Raw genomic sequence first — 23,599 nt, 5'->3', positions numbered from 1 at the left:
TCATGCCTCGTCTCATGACAGCTACGTAGTTCGTCACCGTTTTGTGTCGTTGCGACGGCTTTCCCAATCCATCGCACTGCCTTAAGGCTGTAATATCTGGCTTGTACTTGGCACGGTTGTTGGAAGTCACCACAGAACACATGCAAAATTTCAGCCTGATCGGACAAAAATTGCAGCTTCCAGGGGCTTAAGAAGTCAAATCGTGAGATCGGTTTATATGGGAGCTATATCTAAATCTGACTAGATTAGTACATTCCCATCCTATGGTGCTGGGTATACAAATGGTGAAATCATTGATACTGATGAAATTTGTAAAATCATCTTGGCGTATTAGGCCCATTTTCACCTCAAGTGGCTACGTCAACATTCAAAAAAGTCGCGTCTGGGGCTCGAAGGACCCAAGAGTTATTGTTTAGAAGAATCTCGATCCTCATCGATGGATGCGCTCTTTGATGAGCTTTATGATCCAGCGGGGTTCGAGAGATGATACATGATTTCTATGGTCGGAGATGGTATTGATCTGGAAAACGTTTACTTTCAATAAGGACGGCACTACTTGCCATATAAGCACCAAAACGGTTACTCTTTTACTGGAAAAGTGACCGGGCCCTATTATCTCTGGAAGAGATAATGGGGCCCTTTGACCCCACAATGTGGGCACCGAGATTTTGTGATCTAACACCATGCGACTTCTGCCTTTGGGCCGAGCGAAAGATAAGGTCCAGCGGTGTTTTTGGATTACGCAATTGAGAGTTGATAAATGATCAGAGTTAGATGGTATTGATCTGGGCAAGGGTTACTTTCAACAAGACAGCGTTACGTGCCACACAGGCAACAAAACTATTGTTCTTCTAAGGCAAAGGTTTCCGGGCCCTATTATCTCTGGAAGATGTGATCACAACTGGCCACCGAGATCTTGTGATTTGACTCCTTACGACTTCATTTTTTGGGGTAGAGCGAGTACGCCAACAGGCCAGCGTCGATATACGACCTCAAAGAAAGATTTCGTGAGGCTTTCGAGGACTCTTTGAAAATTTAATGAAAAATATATGGTTCTGTAAGCGTGGCGGCCACTTGGCTAATATTCTTTTTTAACTATTAAACGGTATACCATCCTCTTTAGTAAGAAATAGACATCCGATCACTTATCTGAATAAATGGAATTTTTTTCTTTGAAATTAAATTACTCTGCAAGAGTAGATTTTTTGGCATTAAGGGTGCCTTCATTAATGTAAAAACGACGTCCATTATGAAAGAGAGGAGTCTTACTATTGGGTTGCCCAAAAAGTAATTGCGGATTTTTTAAAAGAAAGTAAATGCATTTTTAATAAAACTTAGAATGAACTTTAATACTTTTTTTTACACTTTTTTCTAAAGCAAGCTAAAAGTAACAGCTGATAACTGACAGAAGAAAGAATGCAATTACAGAGTCAGAAGCTGTGAAAAAAATTTGTCAACGCCGACTATATGAAAAATCCGCAATTACTTTTTGGGCAACCCAATAAAATACGGCAGGCTTGGAATCTGTATAACTACACCAGTGATGGGCAAATACGCACACACACTTTTGCACTTTACTGTCTACATACATTCCTCTCATTTGAGTCCCATATTGTTCAGGTCGGCTGCATGTCCGTTTGGCGATCAAGCGGCCCACAGATACTTGGTCTCTAATATAAATATCCGATTCATATTCGACTTGATTATTGAAACCAGTTTTGTTAGCATTTCGAAAACGACCATAAAAGGGAAATTTCATTTTCATTTCCCCCTTACCAATAATCAGACATTTAAAATTTCAATTTAAAAATTTAATTTAATTCTCCAGTATTGGCATGCACTTAATTTACCTTCCTAAATGCCGCTGCGCACAAGGCAATTCAGGCGTCTCGCAACAAAAAGCGCAGCAATATGTTTCAAAAGTCATTAAAACTTAGTTAACACCGCTACCACTAAGAGTTGAAAGTTTGCATGGCGAAATGTCCGTGTGCAGGAAGGACATTGGGTACATGACCAGAAAGGAACGCCTTTTTCTTTAGCTGCTTCGTTGTCTTCTATTATCCACATAGAGGCTGTTGGGTGACAGTAATGAAAACCGGCTCTTGTGCTCCCTAGCACCCGCCAGGTCTATGGGTATCCATGAAAAATGACTGCCACCATATTGGAGCAGTGTAAAGTCTGTTTAAGATGTTGAATTAACTTTCCATTTGGGAGTATGGTTGTGTGTGTGTGTTTTCATTTTTTTTTTTCTACTACTTCTACTTTTCTTCATTGCATACTGCTGCGATTATCGGTATATCATCGTCCTAACGATAATGAAGGTACAAATGCTGCCAAGATAGCAAAAGTAAGTAAAAAGACAGAAACAAAACACCAACACAAAACACAAAAAAAAATGTAGAAGAAAAAGCAAAAGACCGACCATAGGTCTCTGCGGGCTGGCTATTCTCTTGTTTAAATGAATTTTAATGAATTTATTTCAAATATGTTCTACCTCTGACATTTCTAAGCTTTCCAGAGGTGGTACCAACAAGAAACATTAGATATGTATGTAATTTAAGAAGACCACATTTACTGGGGGGAGGCGTTAACACCGATGACAAGCCATATCCATTTACTCGCAAACTGACATAGTACATTACATTGATCCTGTTTAGGGATAAAGCAAAACATTCTACTTTAATACAGAGATTACCATTCACCTAAACCTGATACATTTAAGCGAGGTTGATGTCCCAGGAGAACATTTCGGAAAACATAAGAGCAAGTACTAGAAATTTCATACAAAATTGAAATTTGAAGTTCGTTGTAATACAAGAATATCTACATCATAACAAACGAATAAGTCACAAAGTCACATTCAACTTTTCTTTTTTTATTAAGCAACATAATGAGGAATCCTATATAAAACCTAAATATTCCTACATAGATCCCTCCAACAGGCCATTAAGGAACGGGGAAGAATGTCACTGATATCAAAGAGGATGAGGCGATTAAAGTTAATCTTAAATAAGAGACTTTTTGTTGCGAACGAATGCAACACATCGAAATCTTGTATACGGTCATTTCAAATAAAACACTCACTAAGTTATTGCAAAGAAGCAATGTCTAATAATTTGTTGTTCTTGTCAATCCCTAAGAGTTTCGCACGCTGGTTTGGCATATGCAACACGGTGACCATGAATTTTAATAAGGCGAGCAATACTTTTGAAAAACTCTCAGAGCAGAAAAAGCGACAGATGAAAGAAAGAACAAGTAAAAGGGTGCTAAGTTCGGCCGAGCCGAATCTTATATACCCTCCACCATGGATCGCATTTGATGAGTTCTTTTCCCGCTTTCTCATTTCAGGCAAAAAAAGGATAAACGAAAAGATTTGCTATGCTAATTGAGTTAAATGTTGGAGACCATAGTAGAAATCATTGTATAAAATCAAAATCGAATAAGAATTGCTCTCTTTAGGGGATCGGGAAGTAAAATAGGGAGATCGGTTTATAGGGGAGCTGTATCAGGCTATAGACCGATTTAGACCAAATTTGACACGTATGTTGGAGGTCATGGCAGAAGCCGTTGTAGAAAATTTCAGCCAAATCGGATAATAATTGCGCCCTCTAGTGGCTCAAAAAGTCAAGATTCAATATCGGTTTATATAGCAGATATATCAGGTTATGAACCGATTTAAACCATTTTTAGCAAAGTAGATAGAAATCATAACAAAACACTTCATAGAAAATTTCAGTCAAATCGGATAATAATTGCGCCCTCTAGAGGCTCAAGAAGTCAAAATCCCAGATCGGTTTATATGGCAGCTATATCAGGCCATGTACCGATTTGAATCATACTCAGCACAGTTGTTGGAAATTATAACAAAACACTTCATGTGAAATTTCAGCCAAATCGGATAAAAATTGCGCCCTCCAGAGGCTCAAAAAGTCAAGATTCAAGATCGGTTTATATGGCAGCTATATCAGGTTATGAACCGATTTTAACCATATTTAGCACAGTTGTTGAAAATCGTAACAAAACACTTCTTGCAAAATTTCACTCAAATCGGATAATAATTGCGCCCTCTAGAGGCTCAAGAAGTCAAAATCCCAGATCGGTTTATATGGCAGCTATATCAGGTTATGAACCGATTTAAAACATACAAAGCACAGTTGTTGGAAATCATAACAAAACACTTCATACAAAATTTCAGTAAAATCGGATTATAATTGCGCCCTCCAGAGGCTCAAGAAGTCAAAATCCCAGATCGGAATATAAGGCAGCTATATCAGGCCATGTACCGATTTGAATCATACTCAACACAGTTGTTGAAAGTCATATCAGAACACCTCATGTGAAATTTCAGCCAAATCGGAAAAGAAATGCGCCCTCTAGTGGCTCAAAAAGTCAATATTCAATATCGGTTTATATAGCAGATATATCAGGTTATGAACCGATTTAAACCATTTTCAGCAAAGTTGTTAGAAATCATAACAAAACAATTCATGTGAAATTTCAGTCAAATCGGATAATAATTGCGCCCTCTAGAGGCTCAAGAAGTCAAAATCCCAGATCGGTTTATATGGCAGCTATATCAAGCCATGTACCGATTTGAATCATACTCAGCACAGTTGTTGGAAATTATAACAAAACACTTCATGTGAAATTTCAGCCAAATCGGATAAAAATTGCGCCCTCTAGAGGCTCAAAAAGTCAAGATTCAAGATCGGTTTATATGGCAGCTATATCAGGTTATGAACCGATTTTAACCATATTTAGCACAGTTGTTGAAAATCGTAACAAAACACTTCTTGCAAAATTTCAGTCAAATCGGATAATAATTGCGCCCTCTAGAGGCTCAAGAAGTCAAAATCCCAGATCGGTTTATATGGCAGCTATATCAGGTTATGAACCGATTTAAAACATACAAAGCACAGTTGTTGAAAGTCATATCAGAACACCTCATGTGAAATTTCAGCCAAATCGGAAAAGAAATGCGCCCTCTAGTGGCTCAAAAAGTCAATATTCAATATCGGTTTATATAGCAGATATATCAGGTTATGAACCGATTTAAACCATTTTTAGCAAAGTTGTTAGAAATCATAACAAAACAATTCATAGAAAATTTCAGTCAAATCGGATAATAATTGCGCCCTCTAGAGGCTCAAGAAGTCAAAATCCCAGATCGGTTTATAAGGCAGCTATATCAGGCCATGTACCGATTTGAATCATACTCAGCACAGTTGTTGAAAGTCATATCAAAACACCTCCTGTGAAATTTCAGCCAAATCGGAAAAGAAATGCGCCCTCTAGTGGCTCAAAAAGTCAAGATTCAAGATCGGTTTATATGGCAGCTGTATGAGGTTATGGACCGATGTAAACCAAATTTAGCACAGGAGTTGGAAGTTATAACGAAACACGTCGTGCAAAATTTCAGACAATTCGGATAAGAATTATACCCTCTAGACAATAAAGAAGTCAAAACAACAGATGGGTTTATATGGCAACTATTGGGTTGCCCAAAAAGTAATTGCGGATTTTTCATATAGTCGGCGTTGAAAATTTTTTTTCACAGCTTGTGACTCTGTAATTGCATTCTTTCTTCAGTCAGTTATCAGCTGTTACTTTTCGCTTGCTTTAGAAAAAAAGTGTAAAAAAAGTATATTTGATTAAAGTTCATTCTAAGTTTTATTAAAAATGCATTTACTTTCTTTTAAAAAATCCGCAATTACTTTTTGGGCAACCCAATATATAAGGTTATGGAGCAAGTTGGGAATCACAAAAAAAATTGTGGCCACCACAGCTTTAAAAGGTCATATCGAATGAAAGATATATGTGGGAGCTATATATATATATATATCTGATCCGATTCTGATGAAATTTTGCACACGTCACAAAGAGCACTTCGTGTCTAATTTGGTAAAGATCGGACCAAAATTGTGGCTTCTAAAGCTTTAATAGGTCAAATCGGATAAAAGTTATATATGGGAGCTATATCTAAATCTGAACCGATTTCAATAAATTATTGCACACATATATGGGGTCTCACACGAAACAAATCATGCTATATTTGGTATAGATTGGACCAAAATTGTGGCTCCTACAGCTTTAAGAAGACATATGGGATGAAAGATATATATGAGAGCTATATCTAAATCTATACCGATTTCAATGAAATTTTGCACACATATTGGGACGTCAATAAAAGTACTCTCTGCCAAATTTTGTAAGGATCGGACCAAAGGGTACATCGGACGAAAGATATATATGGGAGCTATATCTAAATCTGGAGCGATTTTTTTCCAAATCAATAGCGTTCGTCTTTAGACCAAAAAAGAGACTTATGCAACATTTTGTGCTAATCGGACAACAAATGCAAACTGTACCTTGATTACAAAAATACATGGACAGACAGACAGACGGACATAGCTAAATCGAATCAGAAAGTGATCCGTATACTAAGCCGATCCGTATACTTATCGATGGGTCTAGCTCTTCTCCTTCTTAGCGTTGCAAACAAATGCACAAATCTATAATACCCTGTACCACAGTGGTGGTGTAGAGTCCGAATGGCGTGTAGCAGTGCGACACCTCTTTAGGGAGAAGTTTTTTTACATGGTTTCTATTCATGGCATAGTGATTCACAAATGTCGCCAGATTTAGGAGGGAAAAACCATCGTTCAAAATTTTTATTATGGCCAAGATTCGAATCCAGGCGTTCATCGTCATTGGCGGACATGCTATGGTGTGAGGGCCTAAAGCAGTTCAATGTTCGAAATTACAACGAAATTGGGTGATAAAATGCCTTTTATATGCGTAAAATCGGTAGATTAGTATATATGGCACCGGTAACTATATATGGTCCACATGGACCACATATTAAAATCAGACAAGGGATAGCCTGCAGCAATGTACTGTTCCAAATGTCGGCTTAATCTGGCAATAAATGCTACTGTTATGGACATATGACCTATATCTGCAGGTCGGTCTTTATGACAGCTATATCTAAATATGGAGTGAACTGTTTTCGGTTCGGCTATGTGAGGGCCTAGAACAACTCATACGTACATATATGCCAGCTATATTCATATTCATTAGTCCCACCATTCCTTCTATCGAAACTCACTCCGAATCTTCCATTAAAGCTCCTTTTGATTATTATACTGCAGTTGTCATGGATTAATTCCACTGTAGCTGCCATGGATCCTACCTCTGGAGCTTCACAGATCCTTCTCCAGAAGCTTTTGCGGATCCTTTCACTTAAACTTCAACCAGAAACTTCAATTGAAGCTCTCACAAATCCTTCTGATCCCTTCCACTGTTCCTTCCCACGGTTCCCAAGAATTCCTCCAATGCTTCCACTAAAATCTCCCACCCAAACTTTTTATTAAAACTCCCACGGAACCTTCCACAAATCCTTCTACTAAAATCTTTCACCCATTCATCCAGAAAAGTTCCCATGGAAACTTCCACTGAAGCCTCCAAATATCCTTCCACTGATATCTCCGACAGATCCTTTCGCTTAATCTACCACGGATCGTTCAACTGCTATTCCTCCCGATGCTTCTACTTAATCTCCCACTGATCGCTTCACTAAAGCTTCCACAGATACTTCCACTGAAGCTCCCACAGATACTACCAGTGTTTTCATGGATCATTCCACTGTAGCTGCCACAGATCCTACCATTGGAGCTCCCATGAATCCTTCCCCAGAAGCTTTTTCGGATCCTTTCACTAAAACACTTCCACTGGAGCTTTCACATATTCTTCTGATCCCTTTCACTAATCCTACCCACGAATCCATCCAATGCTTCTACAAAAATCTTTCAAAGATCCTTTTATTAAAGCTCACACAGAACCTTCCATAAATCCTTTCACTGAAATCTTTCACCGATCCTTCCAGAAAAGTTCTCGTGGACCCTTTACCTCAAGCTTCCACTGATATCTCCGACGGATCCTTTCGCTAAATTTACCACGCATCGTTTAACTGCTGTTCCTCCCGATGCGTTTACTGAATCACTCACTGTTCTTTTCACTACAGCTCCCAGCGATACTTCAACTGAAGCTCCCACGGATATTTCTACTACAGCTCTATTCGGAATCTCTCCAATGTAAAGGATTTTAAGAAAAACTCACGGTTCGATCTTCTTCTACTTTCCTGACTGACATTATACCACTCTATACAATTTAAATTTCCCATACCATTAAGTTGCGTCACTCAATTGTGTCAAATTCATACAGGATTGCATAATTATTCGACAAAATTTTGCACAACAAAATAATTTATTGACAATAATTTGATATAATGTTGCAATTTAATGCTATTGTCTATATGAATTGCATGCAAAATAAGGATTAAAATTTGCTTTCAATACAAATTTGCATTATCGTTATGGACAGGCATAGTACCAACGACATAGACACCAGCACCAACATCAATACCATGGCCATGTGAGCGTTATGAAAGTCATTCAATCATGAAAGCTGATCGATCATTTTAGTGGCAATAATCGTTGCAAAAGGCTGTTGTGTAGCACAACATAACATTGCCCAAAAATTGAGGGAAGCTAACATTTTGGGGAAAGCAATAACAAAATTCTCGTCTATTCAACAGCACTCGATAGACATGTATGGAGAGCAGTCGGTAATGTTGGCTAATATATTTGGCTTTAAATTAAATTGGCAGGCTGCATGGCCACAGTCCAAGCCAACTAACTGCCCGCCTGTCTGACTGTTGGGCTGACTGTTTGCATGTAATTGGGTCATACGGCAATCATGTAACTGCTGCCTCCATGTCCGTCCCATTAGCGTTTATGCTCTGATAGTATGGTAAAATCTGATTCATTTGAGGTGGGCCTTGTCTAGCAAGGATGATGCAGCAGGAGTATCAGTATCATCAGCGGCAACTGCACCACTGGTGGTGAATGCTGAAATCAACTATTTGCATTCTAATCAGTAAGGATTTGAAAAGCGTCAAGGTTGCCTTATTTTAATAATACTATAAAATCTTGTAGGCCATTGTTTGCAAAGAAGATTTAGAAGTTTAAAGTTTTTTCTACATGTTCTACATTTTATATTGTTCATAAATATTTTGCACCCAGAGTATCAAGACATTCAGAGGGAAAGGTCCTCGGATCCCTTTATTTTATTTAATTGTAGACCCTTGTTTTCCAAACAGCCTACATGTCCTTTTAGGATTTTTGAGGGAATGGTATTTTCCCTAAATTGGATATCAGATTCATTTTTACTCCCCTAGATCTTTCATTTGAGTCTCATATTATCTCAATAGACCTACATATCCTTTTTGGGGGTTTTTTTTGGAGTTGGGGTGGCCCCCTGGTAGATGGACCAAATTTTGAAATCACAATCGCGCACTACTTATAAACACCTCTTATTTAATACCCATATCATCCCAATATATAAAAATGTCTTCGGTAGCTCCCAATGATTCTTACACTGAATCGCCCACGTGACCCATTACTGAAGCTCAGATTGATTCTTCCACTAAAGCAAAAAGTTGCCCATGAACATTCTTTAGAGGAACAGAGGCAAACTTTTTGGAAAGAAGTTTTAACATGGCTTCTTTGCATGGCATGGTCCCTCACAGATGTCCCAGCTTTAGGAGGGGCTAACCACCGCTAAAATTTTTCACGTGAGTAATTTTCCACTCACAGGTACGATATAAACAAAATAAACGAACAAGTAGTATTCTGCTATAGTGAAAAAAAATGGCAAAAAGTTCTAGTGGCAACCCTTGAAACCATTATGGCTACCATTGCTCCTTATTTATTTTCGAAAAAAAACTAAATATTTAAAGGAAAACGTGTTTTGGTATGAAAACAAACACATTTCATTGCAGTTAAATTTCGCTCGCGAAACAATTAAAAATGTTAGTGACTTTTCCGAAAGCTGAATAGAATACCAACACTAATTCGTGATTTTCTCATGAGTTGTAGTTTCTCGTAATTCATCGGGTCGAGTCGAGATTCAAGCTCATTCACGAAAAATGTGAATTCAATCACGCTTACGCACGATCACGTGATTACATTTGGATCTCACTCAAGGATCACGCGACTCACGGGTGACACCACTACTCAAAACTCATGAGCACACTTACCTAAGCTCCCACAGCTATTTCCACCGAATCTACTGCCGATCCATAGGGAGCTCCAGTGTCCCACCGTTCATTCTACAGAAACTCAATGTTTCTTACTCTGAAGGTCCCTCTAATTTTTCCACCGAAGTTACCACGAATGTTTCCACTGAAACTGTTACCGATCTTACCAGAAGCTCCCACTAATCTTCCACTGAAATTTTTACATACTATGCCACTCAAGTTTCGACCGATCCTATCGTGGAATTTCCTACAAATCATTCCACTGAAGCTATCACTGATCCTAACACTGGTCTCCCATCATCATTCCTTCTATCGAAACTCACTACGAATTTTCAATTAAAGCTCCATTTTGATTCTTATACTGCAGTGCTCATGGATCATTCCACTGTAGCTGTCACAGATCCTACCATTGGAGCTGGATCATTCCCTAGAAGATTTTACGGATCCTTCCACTAAAACTCCAACCGGAAACTTTTAATAAAGTTTTCACATATTTTTCTGATCTTCCACTAGAGTTCCAACGAATTCCTCTACTGCCGCTGCTTCAATGCTATCACTAAAATCTTCCACCGATCCTTCCACAAAAGTTCCAACGGACCCTTCCACTGAAGCTTCCACATATCTTTCCACTGAAATCTCCCAATGCTCCATTCACTAAAACTCCCACTGCTACTTCCACTGAAGCTCCACCAGATCCTACCACCGATCCTTCAACCAAACCTTCAATGGAAATCTCCCACTGACCCTTCTAGCTTCTACTAAAGTTTTAAGGAATCTTCTAGTGAAGTTTCGAAGAATCCTTTCATATCAGCTCCCACCATTGATCCCTCCACTGAATCTCCCAAGGAGCCTTTTATTAGAGCTCCCAAAGATACTACCACTGAAGCCTCCACATATAAATTCACTGAAATCTCCCACTGATACTTCCAGAAAAGTTCCCACGGAAACTTCCACTGAAATTTCCATATATCCTTACACTGAAATCTCTGAAAGATCCTTTCGCTAAATCTCCAACGGATCATTCAACTGTTGTTCTTCCCGATGCTTCTACTGAATCTCCTACTGATCCTTTCACTAAAGCTCCCGCAGACACTTCCACTGAAGCTCTCACGGATATTTCGATTGAACCTCCCATGGATACTTACAACGAAATATTTCACCGATGCTTCCACTAACGCTCCCGTGGATCCTTTCACTCCAGCCCCAGCAGATGCTTCTACTGAATCTCCCTCGGAACCTTCCATTGTATCTCCCATCGATCCTTCCACTGAATCTCTCACGGAGCCTTTCATTACAGCTCTAACAGATACTTCCACTGCAGCTTTCACATATCCTTCCCCTTAAATCTCCCACCGATCTTTCCACTAAAGTTCCCACGGAATCTTCCATTGAAGCTCCCACGAATGCATTCATTTAAGCTCTCACCGATTTCTTCTTTCTTCTTGTCCTACGGATCCTGTCACTAGAGCTCTGAAAGATCCTTCTACCGATATTCGCACTGGTCATACTACTGAAGCTCCCACGGATCCTTTTATTCAAGCTCCCTCGTATGAAGCTCCACCAGATCCTTACACTGATACTTCAACCAATCCTAAAGTTCCCAAACAACCTTTCACTGAAGCACCCACGGATCCTTCCACTGATATCTCCAACGATCCTTCCACTATGGTTCCCGCGGAATTTTCCACTGAAGCTTCCACGAATCCTATCATTTCAGCTCCCACCAATTTTTCCACTGAATATCCCATCCTTCCACTGAAATTCCCATGGATCATTCAACTGAAGCTCTCATGGATCCTTTCACTAAAGCCGCACTTTTGTTCCTCCGGATGTTCTTCTCCCAGATACTTCCACTGAAGCTTCCACGGATATATCAAGTGCAGCTCCTTCTGATACTTAAACTGGAATCTTCCATCAATACTTCTACTAAAGCTTCTTTGGATATCTCCCCTGCAGCTCTCACCGATGCTTTCACTGAATCTCTCTGGGTACCATCCATTGAATCTCCCATATTTCCTTCCACTGAATCTTCCAAGGAATCTTTTATTAGAGATCCCACAGATATTTCCACAGAAGCTCCCACAAATACTTCCACTGAAATCTCCCACTGATCCTTCCACTAAAGTTTTCAAGGAATCCTCCACTGATACTCCCACGAATCCTTTTATTTCAGCTCACACCGATTTCTCTATTAAAAAACGCACGGATCCTTTCACTAGAGCTCCTACGTATACTTCCACTGAAGCTCCACCAGATTCTTACACCGATCCTTCAACCAATCCTTCAACGAGAATCTCCCATCGATCCTTCTACTAGAGTTCCCAAGGAACCTTACACTGAAGCACCCGCGGATCCTTCCACCGAAGCACCCGCGGATCCTTCTACTGAAGCACCCACGAATCCTTCCACTGAAATCTCCACCTATCCTTTAACTATAATTCCCACAGAATCTTTCACTGAAGCTTCCAGGAATCATTTTATTTCAACTCCTTCCAATTTCTCCACTGAATATCTTACGAATCCTTTAACTGGAGCTCCTAAGATCCTTCCACTGAAATTCCATGGATCATTCCACTGTCGGATACTTTTTCTAACGGATACTTCCACCAAAGCCGCTCAACTATTCCTCCGGATGTTCTTCTCCCTCTGATTATTTCACTTATGTTCCCACAGATACTTCCACTGAAGCTCACTCGGATTCTTGTACTGAAGAACCCACGGATCGTTCCACTGAAATCTCCACCAATCCTTCCACTATAGTTCCCGCGGAATCTTTCACTGAAGCTTTAAAGAATCCTTTCATTTCAGCTCCCACCAATTTCTCCGATGAATATTCAACGGATTCTTTCACTGAAGCTCCAACGAATAATTTCACTGAAATTCCCATGGATTATCCCACAGAAACTCCCACGGATCCTTTCACTAAAGCTCCCACGTATACTGCCACTGAAGCACCAGCAGATCCTTACATCGATTCTTCAACAAGAATCATCCACCGATTCTTCTAGAAAAGTTCCCAAGAAACCTTCCATTGAAACACTCACGGATCCTTTCACTAGAGCTCCCACAGATACTTATACACTGAAATCTCCACCAATCCTTCCACTATAGTTCCCACGGAATCTTCCACTGACGCTTCTATGAATCCTTTCATTTCAACTCCTACCAATTTCTCCACTGAATATCCCACGGATCCTTTTACAAGAGCTTCTATGGAACATTCCACTCAAATTCCCATGTATCATTCTACTGAAGCTTCCACGGATCCTTTCACTAAAGCCGCACTATTGTTCCTCCGGATGTTATTCATCCACTGATTCTTTCACTAACGCTCCCACAGATAATTCCATTGAAGCTCCTACGGATATTTCTACTGAAGCTCCCGCGGATACTTCCACAGAAATCTTCCACCAATGATTCCACTAAAACTGCTGTGGATCTCTCCACTGCAGCTCCCGCGGATGCTTTCACTGAATCTCCCTCGGATCCATCCATTGAATCTCCCATCGATTCTTCCACGGAATTTCCCTGGAGCTCTAATGCTCTCACCGATCTTTCTACTAAAGTTTCCAAAGAATCTTCCACTGAAGCTCCAACGAATCCTTTCATTTCAGCTCCCACCGATTTCTCCATTAAATATCTCACGGATCCTTTCACTAGAACTCCCACGTATACTTCCACTGAAGCTCTACCAGATCCCTACACTAATCCTTCAACGGGAATCTCCCACCGATCTTTCTACTAAAGTTCCCACGGAACCTTCCACATCTTTTTTTAAACAAAACTATCACACGAAAACAAATTTATTTCTATGGCAACACTGTTTGCTATTACCTTGCTCAAACTGACCCATTCCAGCCATACCGACACACATTGTTATAGCTTTTTTCCCAGAATTGATGTAAACTAATCGAGCAGCATTATTCATTCATCATTTCAAAATTTGTTTGGTTTCACTGTGTGATGTTTGCCTTTCCAAGCTATCACGAAATCCTTGCAAATATTCTGTATTGTGGTTTCCCTAAAAAAAAACTGCAAAAACAGGTGCCACAGGCACAGCAGTGTTATACAAAAAAATTGGAAAATTCTTACATTTTTGGAACAACAAAAAAGCTTAAACAAATTTTAAAAAGAAAAAAAGTGAATTATGAATAAGCCTTTATGAAAAAGCCTTCTCATTTCAAACGAAACATGCATTTCGCAAAAATAAAACCAAAACACTCCTCATCATAGCATTGCAAGCTTATGGTCATTGTGTTTTCAGTAAATAGCCTCAAAACTCCCCGTCTCTTTAGTTCCAGCTTTTGTTTTTAAATCTCTTGGCATTGTGGTCAGCAGAAAAACTTTACACGCAATTGAGGTTAACGCCTCCCATAAGACGATTGCGATGAAAGTTTGAATACTTGACCAAATTATTGTGGGCTGTGCGAAGACCACAATGCGTTGTATGCGTACAACACGTCCATATTGGCATAAATCAATGCACTAAGGCAATCGTAAATCCCAATAAAAACCTTTGAACAGGCATTAAACGTTGAGGGGAAAAGCATGAAAAATTTTGTTAATTGCTAGGAAGCCCTTTCATTTTTGTATTGCTATTTAATTTTAGAATTTCTGGAACTAATTACAATAGAACTTCTATCCTAATTAATATCAGATTTTCTTTTCCTACTTACCTTACAATTAGCTGCCAAATACTCAGGTACGGCAAAAATTAGTTTTCTGAAATAAAAGGAAGTAGAAGAAGAAATGAGTGAGCAAATACTTCATATGTGAGCTATAATGCGTAATCATTTAAATGCAGCTCCTACACTCAGAGAAATTTGTTGTTGTTAGTTAAAACAGCAAAAATGTTTGCTAAAAAAAATTGAAATGGGAAACAGTAATTTTTAGCTATAACATCACCGAGATTTGCTGTTTTCAGATGGTAAAATGTAGACTGTTAACTCAACATGTCACAAATTCTTGAAAAACTTGTGTATTAAACATTTTATTTTACTTTTAATTGTTTTTAGAAATGTTCATTTTTAAGATGCACGTTTTGAGCAAATTTTATTGATTTTTATACCCACCACAACCTATCTGAAGATTTGAATTCTTGAGCCCCTGAAATTTGCAATTTTTGTCCGATTTGGCTGACATTTTTACATGCGCCGTTCTGTTATGACTTCCAACATGTGTGCCAAGTATGGTTTAAATCGGTCTATAACCTGACATAGCTACCGTTTGAACCGAACTTCCGATTTGACTTCTTGAGCCCTTATTAGCCGCAATTATCGTCCGATTTGGCTGAATTTGCATGTGGTGTTCCGTTATGATTTCTAACAACTGTGCCAAATACGGTCCGAATCGGCTTATAACCAGATATAGGTCCCATATAAACCGATCTCCCGATTTGATATCTTGAGCCCTTACAAGCCGCAATATTTGTCCGATTTGGCCAAAATTGAGCATGTAGTGTTTTATTATGACTTTCAACAACTGTGCCAAGTAAGGTCCAAATCTGTCCATATATTCTTGATCGACTCGACATCCTGAATCGATCTAGCTATGTCAGTCCGTCTGTCGAAATCACCATAGTGGTCGAACGCGTAAGGCTAGCACCTTGAAATTTTGCACAGATATAAGACATTGTTTGGGGACTGCAAATGCGCCATATCGGTTCAGATGTAGATATAGCTCCCATCAGGGACGTAGCCTGGAAGCCCTCGATATCACCTGAGGTTTCTCTTACTATATAGAAATTTGATTCAAGTAGACATTCCAATGTAGATATGAAAAGGTTTTCGAAAAGCGAAAATTTCATATTTATAATATTCTACAAAAACCAAATTTTATTGAGGCCAGGGACGCCTAAAAATTATTTTTCTTAAGGACGAAATTTTAATGAAATTTTTGGTAAAAACAAGTGAAAAGGCGTTAAGTTTGGCCGGGCCGAACTTTGAATACCCACCGCCTCGGGTATATATGTAAACCACCTTTCTTCAAAATCCGGTGAAAATTGCATACCTTATGTCCCATAGCAGTTATATCGAAATATGTTCCGATTTGGACCAAATATTAATAAGTACAGTAGCCATATCTAAAAATAAACCGATCTGAACCATATACGACACAGATGTCGAAAAGCCTAACAAGTCACTGTGTCAAATTTCAGTGAAATCGGATTATAAATGCGGCTTTTATGGGGCCAAGACTTTGAATCGAGACATCAGTCTACATGGCAGCTATATCCAAATCTGGACTGATTTGGGCCAAATTGAAGAAGGACGTCGAAGAGCCTAACTTAACTCACTGTCTCAAATTTCAGCGACATCGGACAATAAATGGGTCTTTTTTATGGGCCGAAAACCTAAAACCGAGAGATGCGTCTATATCCAAGTCTGGACCGATCTGTGCCATATTGCAGAAGTATGTCAAGGGGCTTAACTTAACTCACTGACCCGAAATTTCGGCGACATCGGACAATACTCAAAACCTTAAATCGAGAAATCGGTCTATATGGCAGTTATATCCAAATCTGAACCGATCAGGGCCAAATTGAAGAAATATGTCGAAGGGCCTGAGACAACTCACTGAAATCGGTCTATATGGCAGTTATATCCAAATCTGAATCGATCAGGGCCAAATTGAAGAAAGATGTCGAAGGGCCTGAGACAACTCACTGTCCCAAATTTCGGCAAAATCGAATAATAAATGTGGCTTTTATGGGCCTAAGACCGCAAATCGGAGGATCGGTCTATATGGCAGCTATATCGAAATCTGGACCGATCTGGGCCAAATTGCAGAAATATGTCGAAGGACCTAACACAACTCACTGTCTCAAATTTCAGCGACATCGGACAATAAATGGGCCCAAAACCTAAAACCGAGATATGCGTCTATATGACAGCTATAACCAATTCTGAGCCCATCTGTTCCAAATTAACGAAGGATTTCGAATGGGCCAACACAACTCACTGTCCCAAATTTCAGCGAAATCGGATAAAATGTGGCTTTTATGGGCCTAAGACCCTAAATCGGCGGATCGGTCTATATGGGGCTATATCAAGATATAGTCCGATATAGCCCATCTTCTAACTTAACCTGCTTATGGACAAAAAAAAACAGAATCTGTGCAAAGTTTCAGCTCAATATCTCTATTTTTAAAGACTGTAGTGTGATTTCAACTGACAGACGGACGGACATGACTAGATTTTTAGATTGACTTAGATTTTTATGCTGATCAAGAATATATATAGTTTATAGGGTCGGAAATGGATATTTCGATGTGTTGCAAACGGAATGACAAAATGAATATACCCCCATCCTTCGGTGGTGTGTTTAACAAAATTTTAATGAAATTGTTTTTAAACTGATTTTGTTGAGGCGTAACATTCTGTAATGACAAAACTTCAGCATGGGCCGGACCCCCTCGAAATTATTTTTTAAAGATAATATTTCTCTAAATTTTTTTCTAAAGTCAACATTTGATTACAATTTATTCTAAAAACAAAATTTATATAAAAAAAATTCAAAAAAATTTCTTCTAAAGATTAAATTTTAATGAAATTTTTTAGGGACTAGATTTCAGCGTAAATCTCTCTAGAGACAACCTCGCCTCAAGATTATTTTTTAAAGCCAAAATTTCCATAAAATTTTGCATTTTGTGACACTACATTTTGCATAAACATTTTAAAGACTTTTTATTATGCTTATCTGTCCCAAACAACATTTTCCTAAAATTTGTTTAATAGACAAATTTCAATAAATTCCACTGTCCGATTTTGATTACATTTTATACATTCATAATTTAGAGAATTTATATGACGTAGCATTTTTTATACCCTCCACCATAAGATGGGGGGTATACTAATTTCGTCATTCTGTTTGTAACTACTCGAAATATTCGTCTGAGACCCCATAAAGTATATATATTATTGATCGTCGTGACATTTTATGTCGATCTCGCCATGTCCGTCCGTCTGTCCGTCCGTCCGTCTGTCTGTCGAAAGCACGCTAACTTCCGAAGGAGTAAAGCTAGCCGCTTGAAATTTTGCACAAATACTTCTTATTAGTGTAGGTCGGTTGGTATTGTAAATGGGCCATATCGGTCCGTGTTTTGATATAGCTGCCATATAAACCGATCTTGGGTCTTGACTTCTTGAGCCTCTAGAGTGCGCAATTCTTATTCGATTGGAATGAAATTTTGCACGACGTGTTTTGTTATGATATTCAACAACTGCGCCAAGTATAGTTTAAATCGGTCCATAACCTAATATAGCTGCCATATAAACCGATCTTGGGTCTTGACTTCTTGAGCCTCTAGCGTGCGCAATTCTTATCCGATCAGAATGAAATTTTGCACGACGTGCTTTGTTATTATATCCAACAACTGTGCCAAGTATGGTTCAATTCGGTCCACAACCTGATATAGCTGCCATATAAACCGATCTTGGGTCTTGACTTCTTGAGCCTCTAGAGTGCGCAATTCTTATCTGATTGAAATGAAATTTTGCACGACGTGTTTTGTTATTATATCCAACAACTGTGCTAAGTATGGTTCAAATCGGTCCATAACCTGATATAGCTGAAATATAAACCGATCTTGGGTCTTGACTTCTTGAGCCTCTAGAGGGCGCAATTCCTATCCGATTTGGCTGAAATTTTGCACGACGTATTTTATTTTTACTTTCAACCACTATGTCAAATAAAATATAAGTCGGTTCATAACCTGATATAGCTGCCATATAAACCGATCTTGGGTCTTGACTTCTTGAGCCTCTAGAGGGCGCAATTCTTATCCATATGGAATGAATTTTTGCACGAAGTATTTCGTTATGATATCCAACAACTGTGCCAAGTATGGTTTAAATCGGTCCATAACCTGATATAGCTGCCATATAAACCGATCTTTGGTCTTGACTTCTTGAGCCTATAGAGGGCGCAATTCTTATCCGAATGGAATGAATTTTTGCACGAAGTATTTCGTTATGATATCCAACAACTGTATCAAATAAGGTTCAAATCGGTTCATAACCTGATATAGCTGCCATATAAACCGATCTGGGATCTTGACTTCTTGACCCCTAGAGGTCGCAATTATTATCCGATATGCCTGAAATTTTGTACGACGGGTTCTCTCATGACCATCAACAAACGTGTTTATAATGGTCTGAATCGGTCTATAGCCCGATACAGATCCCATATAAATCGTTCTCTCTATTTTACTTCGTGAGCCTCAATGGGCGCAATTCTTATACGAATTGGCTGAAATTTTACACAGGTCTCCAACATATAATTTAATTGTGGTCCGAACCGGACCATATCCTGATATCGTTTTAATAGCAGAGCAACTCTTTTCTTATATCCTTTTTAGCCTAAGAAGAGATGCCGGGAAAAGAACTCGACAAATGGGATCCATGGTGGAGGGTATATAAGATTCGGCCCGGCCGAACTTAGCACGCTTTTATTTGTTTAATATTTTGAATTTAAAAATTTTTATTTCCCATTCCAATACAACAGAAAATCATTTTCTTACTATTCTATGACTATTTAGCGAAGAAACCTGGAAATCTCACCTCCAGGAAGTTTGATACATTTTTCCGTTTGTTTTTTGGGATATAAAAAATGCCGACTTTCGACAAGCCAATATTTCCCCAAAACATGGCGGGAAAAATTGTTGTGACTAGCTTGAGTCGTCTTCTTTGCGCTAATCCAAATTGCATTACAATACCTTTTTTCTAACTCGAGCTAGAACTTTTCTAAGGCGGCTCTATTCTTGGGTATTTTGTCAAAATTGTTCAAAAAGCATCTAAAAATAACTGTTTCACTGAAACAATGGTTTCAAATATTTTTGAGAATCCCTTTTGCTTTTAAAATACATACTTACACCCTGTTGCCTACAGGTGTTCACATGTTAGACTTATTTTTCATAGTAAATGTTGCTTTCTTTTATTTAGTATTCTCTAATGTTTCTCCTCTTTACACTCTTTAAGCAAATTGGTTATATTGTAAAATCAGTGGTAAGATTCTTGATAAATATCTTCTAAATGCCATCATTTTCAAATCCTTTGTAAATTACTTGTCGAATCCTTTGTAAATTGTCATTCGTTTGAAATTGAAATTGTAATCAATATCTGAGTGATTTTGCATAGAAATGCAATTAAATATTGATTTATGGGTAAATGTGTGCAAGCATTTGTCACGAACTAATTTGTGGGCAAAGTTATATGACACTAGGCTTTAGGTCAAGGACTACAGTTTGTACACGGAAAAAAATTTAAATATTAAAAATTTTCAGAAAATGGATGACAGAATGAATGACCCCAAAGAGTCATATTGGCAAATTATTATTAACTGATGAGGATCGGTTTCTATGAAGCCTAGTACTATGACCTTTCATTGGTGGTTGATCTAAGAAGTCTCCATCTTCCAAAATCGGACATAAATCCAGAAAGTTCAAAATTCATTTTCACCATGTATGTCTTGTTGTGACCATACACATAGCCACATAAGACCACAATACCCATTGCAAAGCGGGATATAATGCAGGAAAACCATCAAACCCCTTTTTGCATTTTAATAGAAATGTTGGTCATGTAATTCAATTAGTCTTTCACTCATTCACCATGTGCAGGATTGCCAGAAATGCTATGTCTACCTTACATTTTCTCAGAAGAAGAACAGAACAATGATGATGATGATGATGAGGAGGACGAGAAGAGCAAGACGATGATCAAACCGAATGAGTGCATGAATAGATGACTGAATGATACTTGTATTTGTACATTGTTGTATTGTTGTCGAACAATAGCCAAGATTGGATGTCTTCTAATTGATTTGTTGTCACCTTTATGTCGAACACAATATTGAAAGTGATAGCCCCAAGTAAATAAAGGTAATGGCACGGTGGACACAACTGTGGGAAGTGATGAGTTGTGATAAGGCAAGGAAAGCAAAGGAAAGTAGAAAAGGTGCGTAACGAAACGAGTGGTGATAATACGCATATGTCTTTCATCATAATTTACCTCTTGTCTTGTTGCTTTGCACCCAGACAGAGCAGATGTATGTGTGCATGAAATCTGAAAAATTGCTGGAACTTAAGAATCCTTATAAATTTATTACGTATACAAACAATGATTGATTCATTTGATTTCATAAGACCCAAAGAAAAAAAAACGAAAACGGGCAATTCCTAAGAAATGTTTATTGCGTAAATATTTTTGTGAGTAGCTTGTTATTGAATTCAATTAACATTTTTTTTTTTTTTTTTGCTGTAAAGTGAGACCTGTGATAAAGGTAGAAAAAATTCTCAGAAAAAAAATTCAAGTGCTAATGAAATTGTTGTTTAAAGGTTTGGGATTATCTTTGAGGAAAAAACAAGTCCCAATCCTCAGTAATGATAGTTGGTAGCAACAGATTTCAACATCATCAAAAAGAAAGCATATTCATCACGTTGTAATAGATGAAAGGCACTGAATCAGGGTATTAGACGAACGTTGAATACGATAAGGGAACATCGATTCAGATAATTACCTTGTTACAGCCTTGGCTGGGGGTAAGAAGAAAAGTACGACATGACACTGCAAGAAGTTGGACAACGGAAAGCTGCGAACACTAGAGATATCAAAGTCTAATTACCCTAGGTTGAAGAAAGCGAACCGTATTGGTTACATATGTATGGGAGCTATATCAGGTTATGAATCGCTTCAACTCATACTGGGTTAAGATTTTGAAGGTCATAACGGAAATCACTGAGCAAAGGTAAAGGCAAATGAGATAAGTGCGACCCCTAGATTCTTGAAGAACGGTTTCTATATGATCGCTTCAAGCCATACAAGGTCTAGAGTATGAAAGTCATAACGGACATCAATGTGCAAAATTTTAGGCAAATGAGATATGTGCGATTCCTAGATTCTGGGAGATCGGTTTCTATAGAAGCAATACCATTTTATGAACCATTTTGTGCTTATTTCGGTATAGATGTTGAAGCTCAAACAATAATTCAAAATGAATAAGCAACAAATAAAAGCGTTCTAAGTTCAGCCGGGTCGAATCTTATATACCCTCCACTGTGTATCGCATTTGTAGAATTTTTTGCCCGGTATATGGATAAGAATTACTAGGCCATGACCGTAGTAGAAGTCATTGTGTAAAACTTCAGCCAATTGGGAGATCGATTTATATGGGAGCTGTAACAGGTTATAGACCGATTCACACCATATTTTATATGTATGCTGAAGGTCATGGGAGAAGCCGATGTACAAAATTTCAGCCAATTGGGAGATCGGTTTATATGGGAGCTGTATCAGGTCATAGACCGATTCACACAATGTTTGACACATATGCTGAAGGTCATGAAAGAAGCCGATGTACAAAATTTTAGCCAATTGGGAGATCGGTTTATATGGGAGCTGTATCAGGTTATAGACCAATTCTCACCATATTTAATACGTATGCTGAAGGTCATGGGAGAAGCCGATGTACAAAATTTCAGCCAATTGGGAAATCGGTTTATACAGGAGCTATATTAGGTTATAGATCGATTCACACAATATTTGACACGTGTGCTGAAGGTCATGGGAGAAGCCGATGTACAAAATTTCAGTCAATTGGGATATCGGTTTATACAGGAGCTATATCAGGTTGTAGACCGATTCACACAATATTTGACACGTATGCTGAAGGTCATGGGAGAATCCGATGTACAAAATTTCAGACAAATCGGATGGAAATTGCAACCTCTAGAGGTTCAGGAAGTCAAGACCCAGATCGGTTTGTATGGCAGCTATAACAGGTTATATACCGATTTACGCCTAACTCAGCAGAGTTATTGGAAGTGATACCAAAACACTACGTGCAAAATTTCAGCCAAATCGGTTGAGAATTGCGCCCTCTATTGGCTCAAGAAGTCAAGATCCCAGATCGGTTTATATGACAGCTATACAAGATTATGAACCGATTTGAATCATACTTAGCACAGTTGTTGGAAGTGATACCAAAACACTACGTGCACAGTGAAATCGGACGAGAATTGCGCCCTCTAGAGGCTCAAGAAGTCAAGACCCAAGATCGGTTTATATGTCAGCTATATCAAAACATGGACCGATGTAAACCATACCTAGCGTAGTTGTTGGAAGTGCTACCAAAACACTACGTGCAAAATTTTAATTAAATTTGGATAAGAATTGCGCTCTCTAGAGGCTCAAGAAGTCAAGACCCAAGATCGGTTTATATGGCAGCTATATCAAAACATGGACCGATTTGGCCCATTTACAATACCAACTGACCTACACTAATAAGAAGTATTTGTGTAAAATTTCAAGCGGCTAACTTTACTCCTTTGAAAGTTAGCGTGCTTTCGACAGACAGACGCATATTTCGAGATGTTACAAACAGAATGACGAAATTGGTACACCCCCATCCTATGGTGGAGGGTATAAAAAAAAGTCTTTTTGAAATTAATTTGGATGTAACAGATAAGTCATTTAAATATAAAAAAAAAATACTTTGGATACC

General features: G+C 38.5%; 1 protein-coding gene across 1 annotated transcript; it reads left to right on the top strand.

The window, feature by feature from the left end:
• The first annotated feature begins 8,374 nt into the window (after positions 1 to 8,374).
• LOC131994825 (mucin-5AC-like) lies at positions 8,375 to 13,107 on the top strand. Its single transcript, XM_059361741.1, has 3 exons — positions 8,375 to 8,433; positions 8,669 to 8,727; positions 12,773 to 13,107. Exons 1-3 carry the CDS (start codon positions 8,375 to 8,377, stop codon positions 13,105 to 13,107), a joined length of 453 nt encoding a protein of 150 aa, XP_059217724.1.
• Positions 13,108 to 23,599: the final 10,492 nt, after the last annotated feature.

The sequence above is a fragment of the Stomoxys calcitrans genome, chromosome 2 (assembly GCF_963082655.1).
Source record: "Stomoxys calcitrans chromosome 2, idStoCalc2.1, whole genome shotgun sequence".
Taxonomy (NCBI): domain Eukaryota; kingdom Metazoa; phylum Arthropoda; class Insecta; order Diptera; family Muscidae; genus Stomoxys; species Stomoxys calcitrans.
The sequence above is the reverse complement of the archived record's forward strand: the minus strand, read 5'-3'. Positions and strand labels throughout refer to the sequence as shown.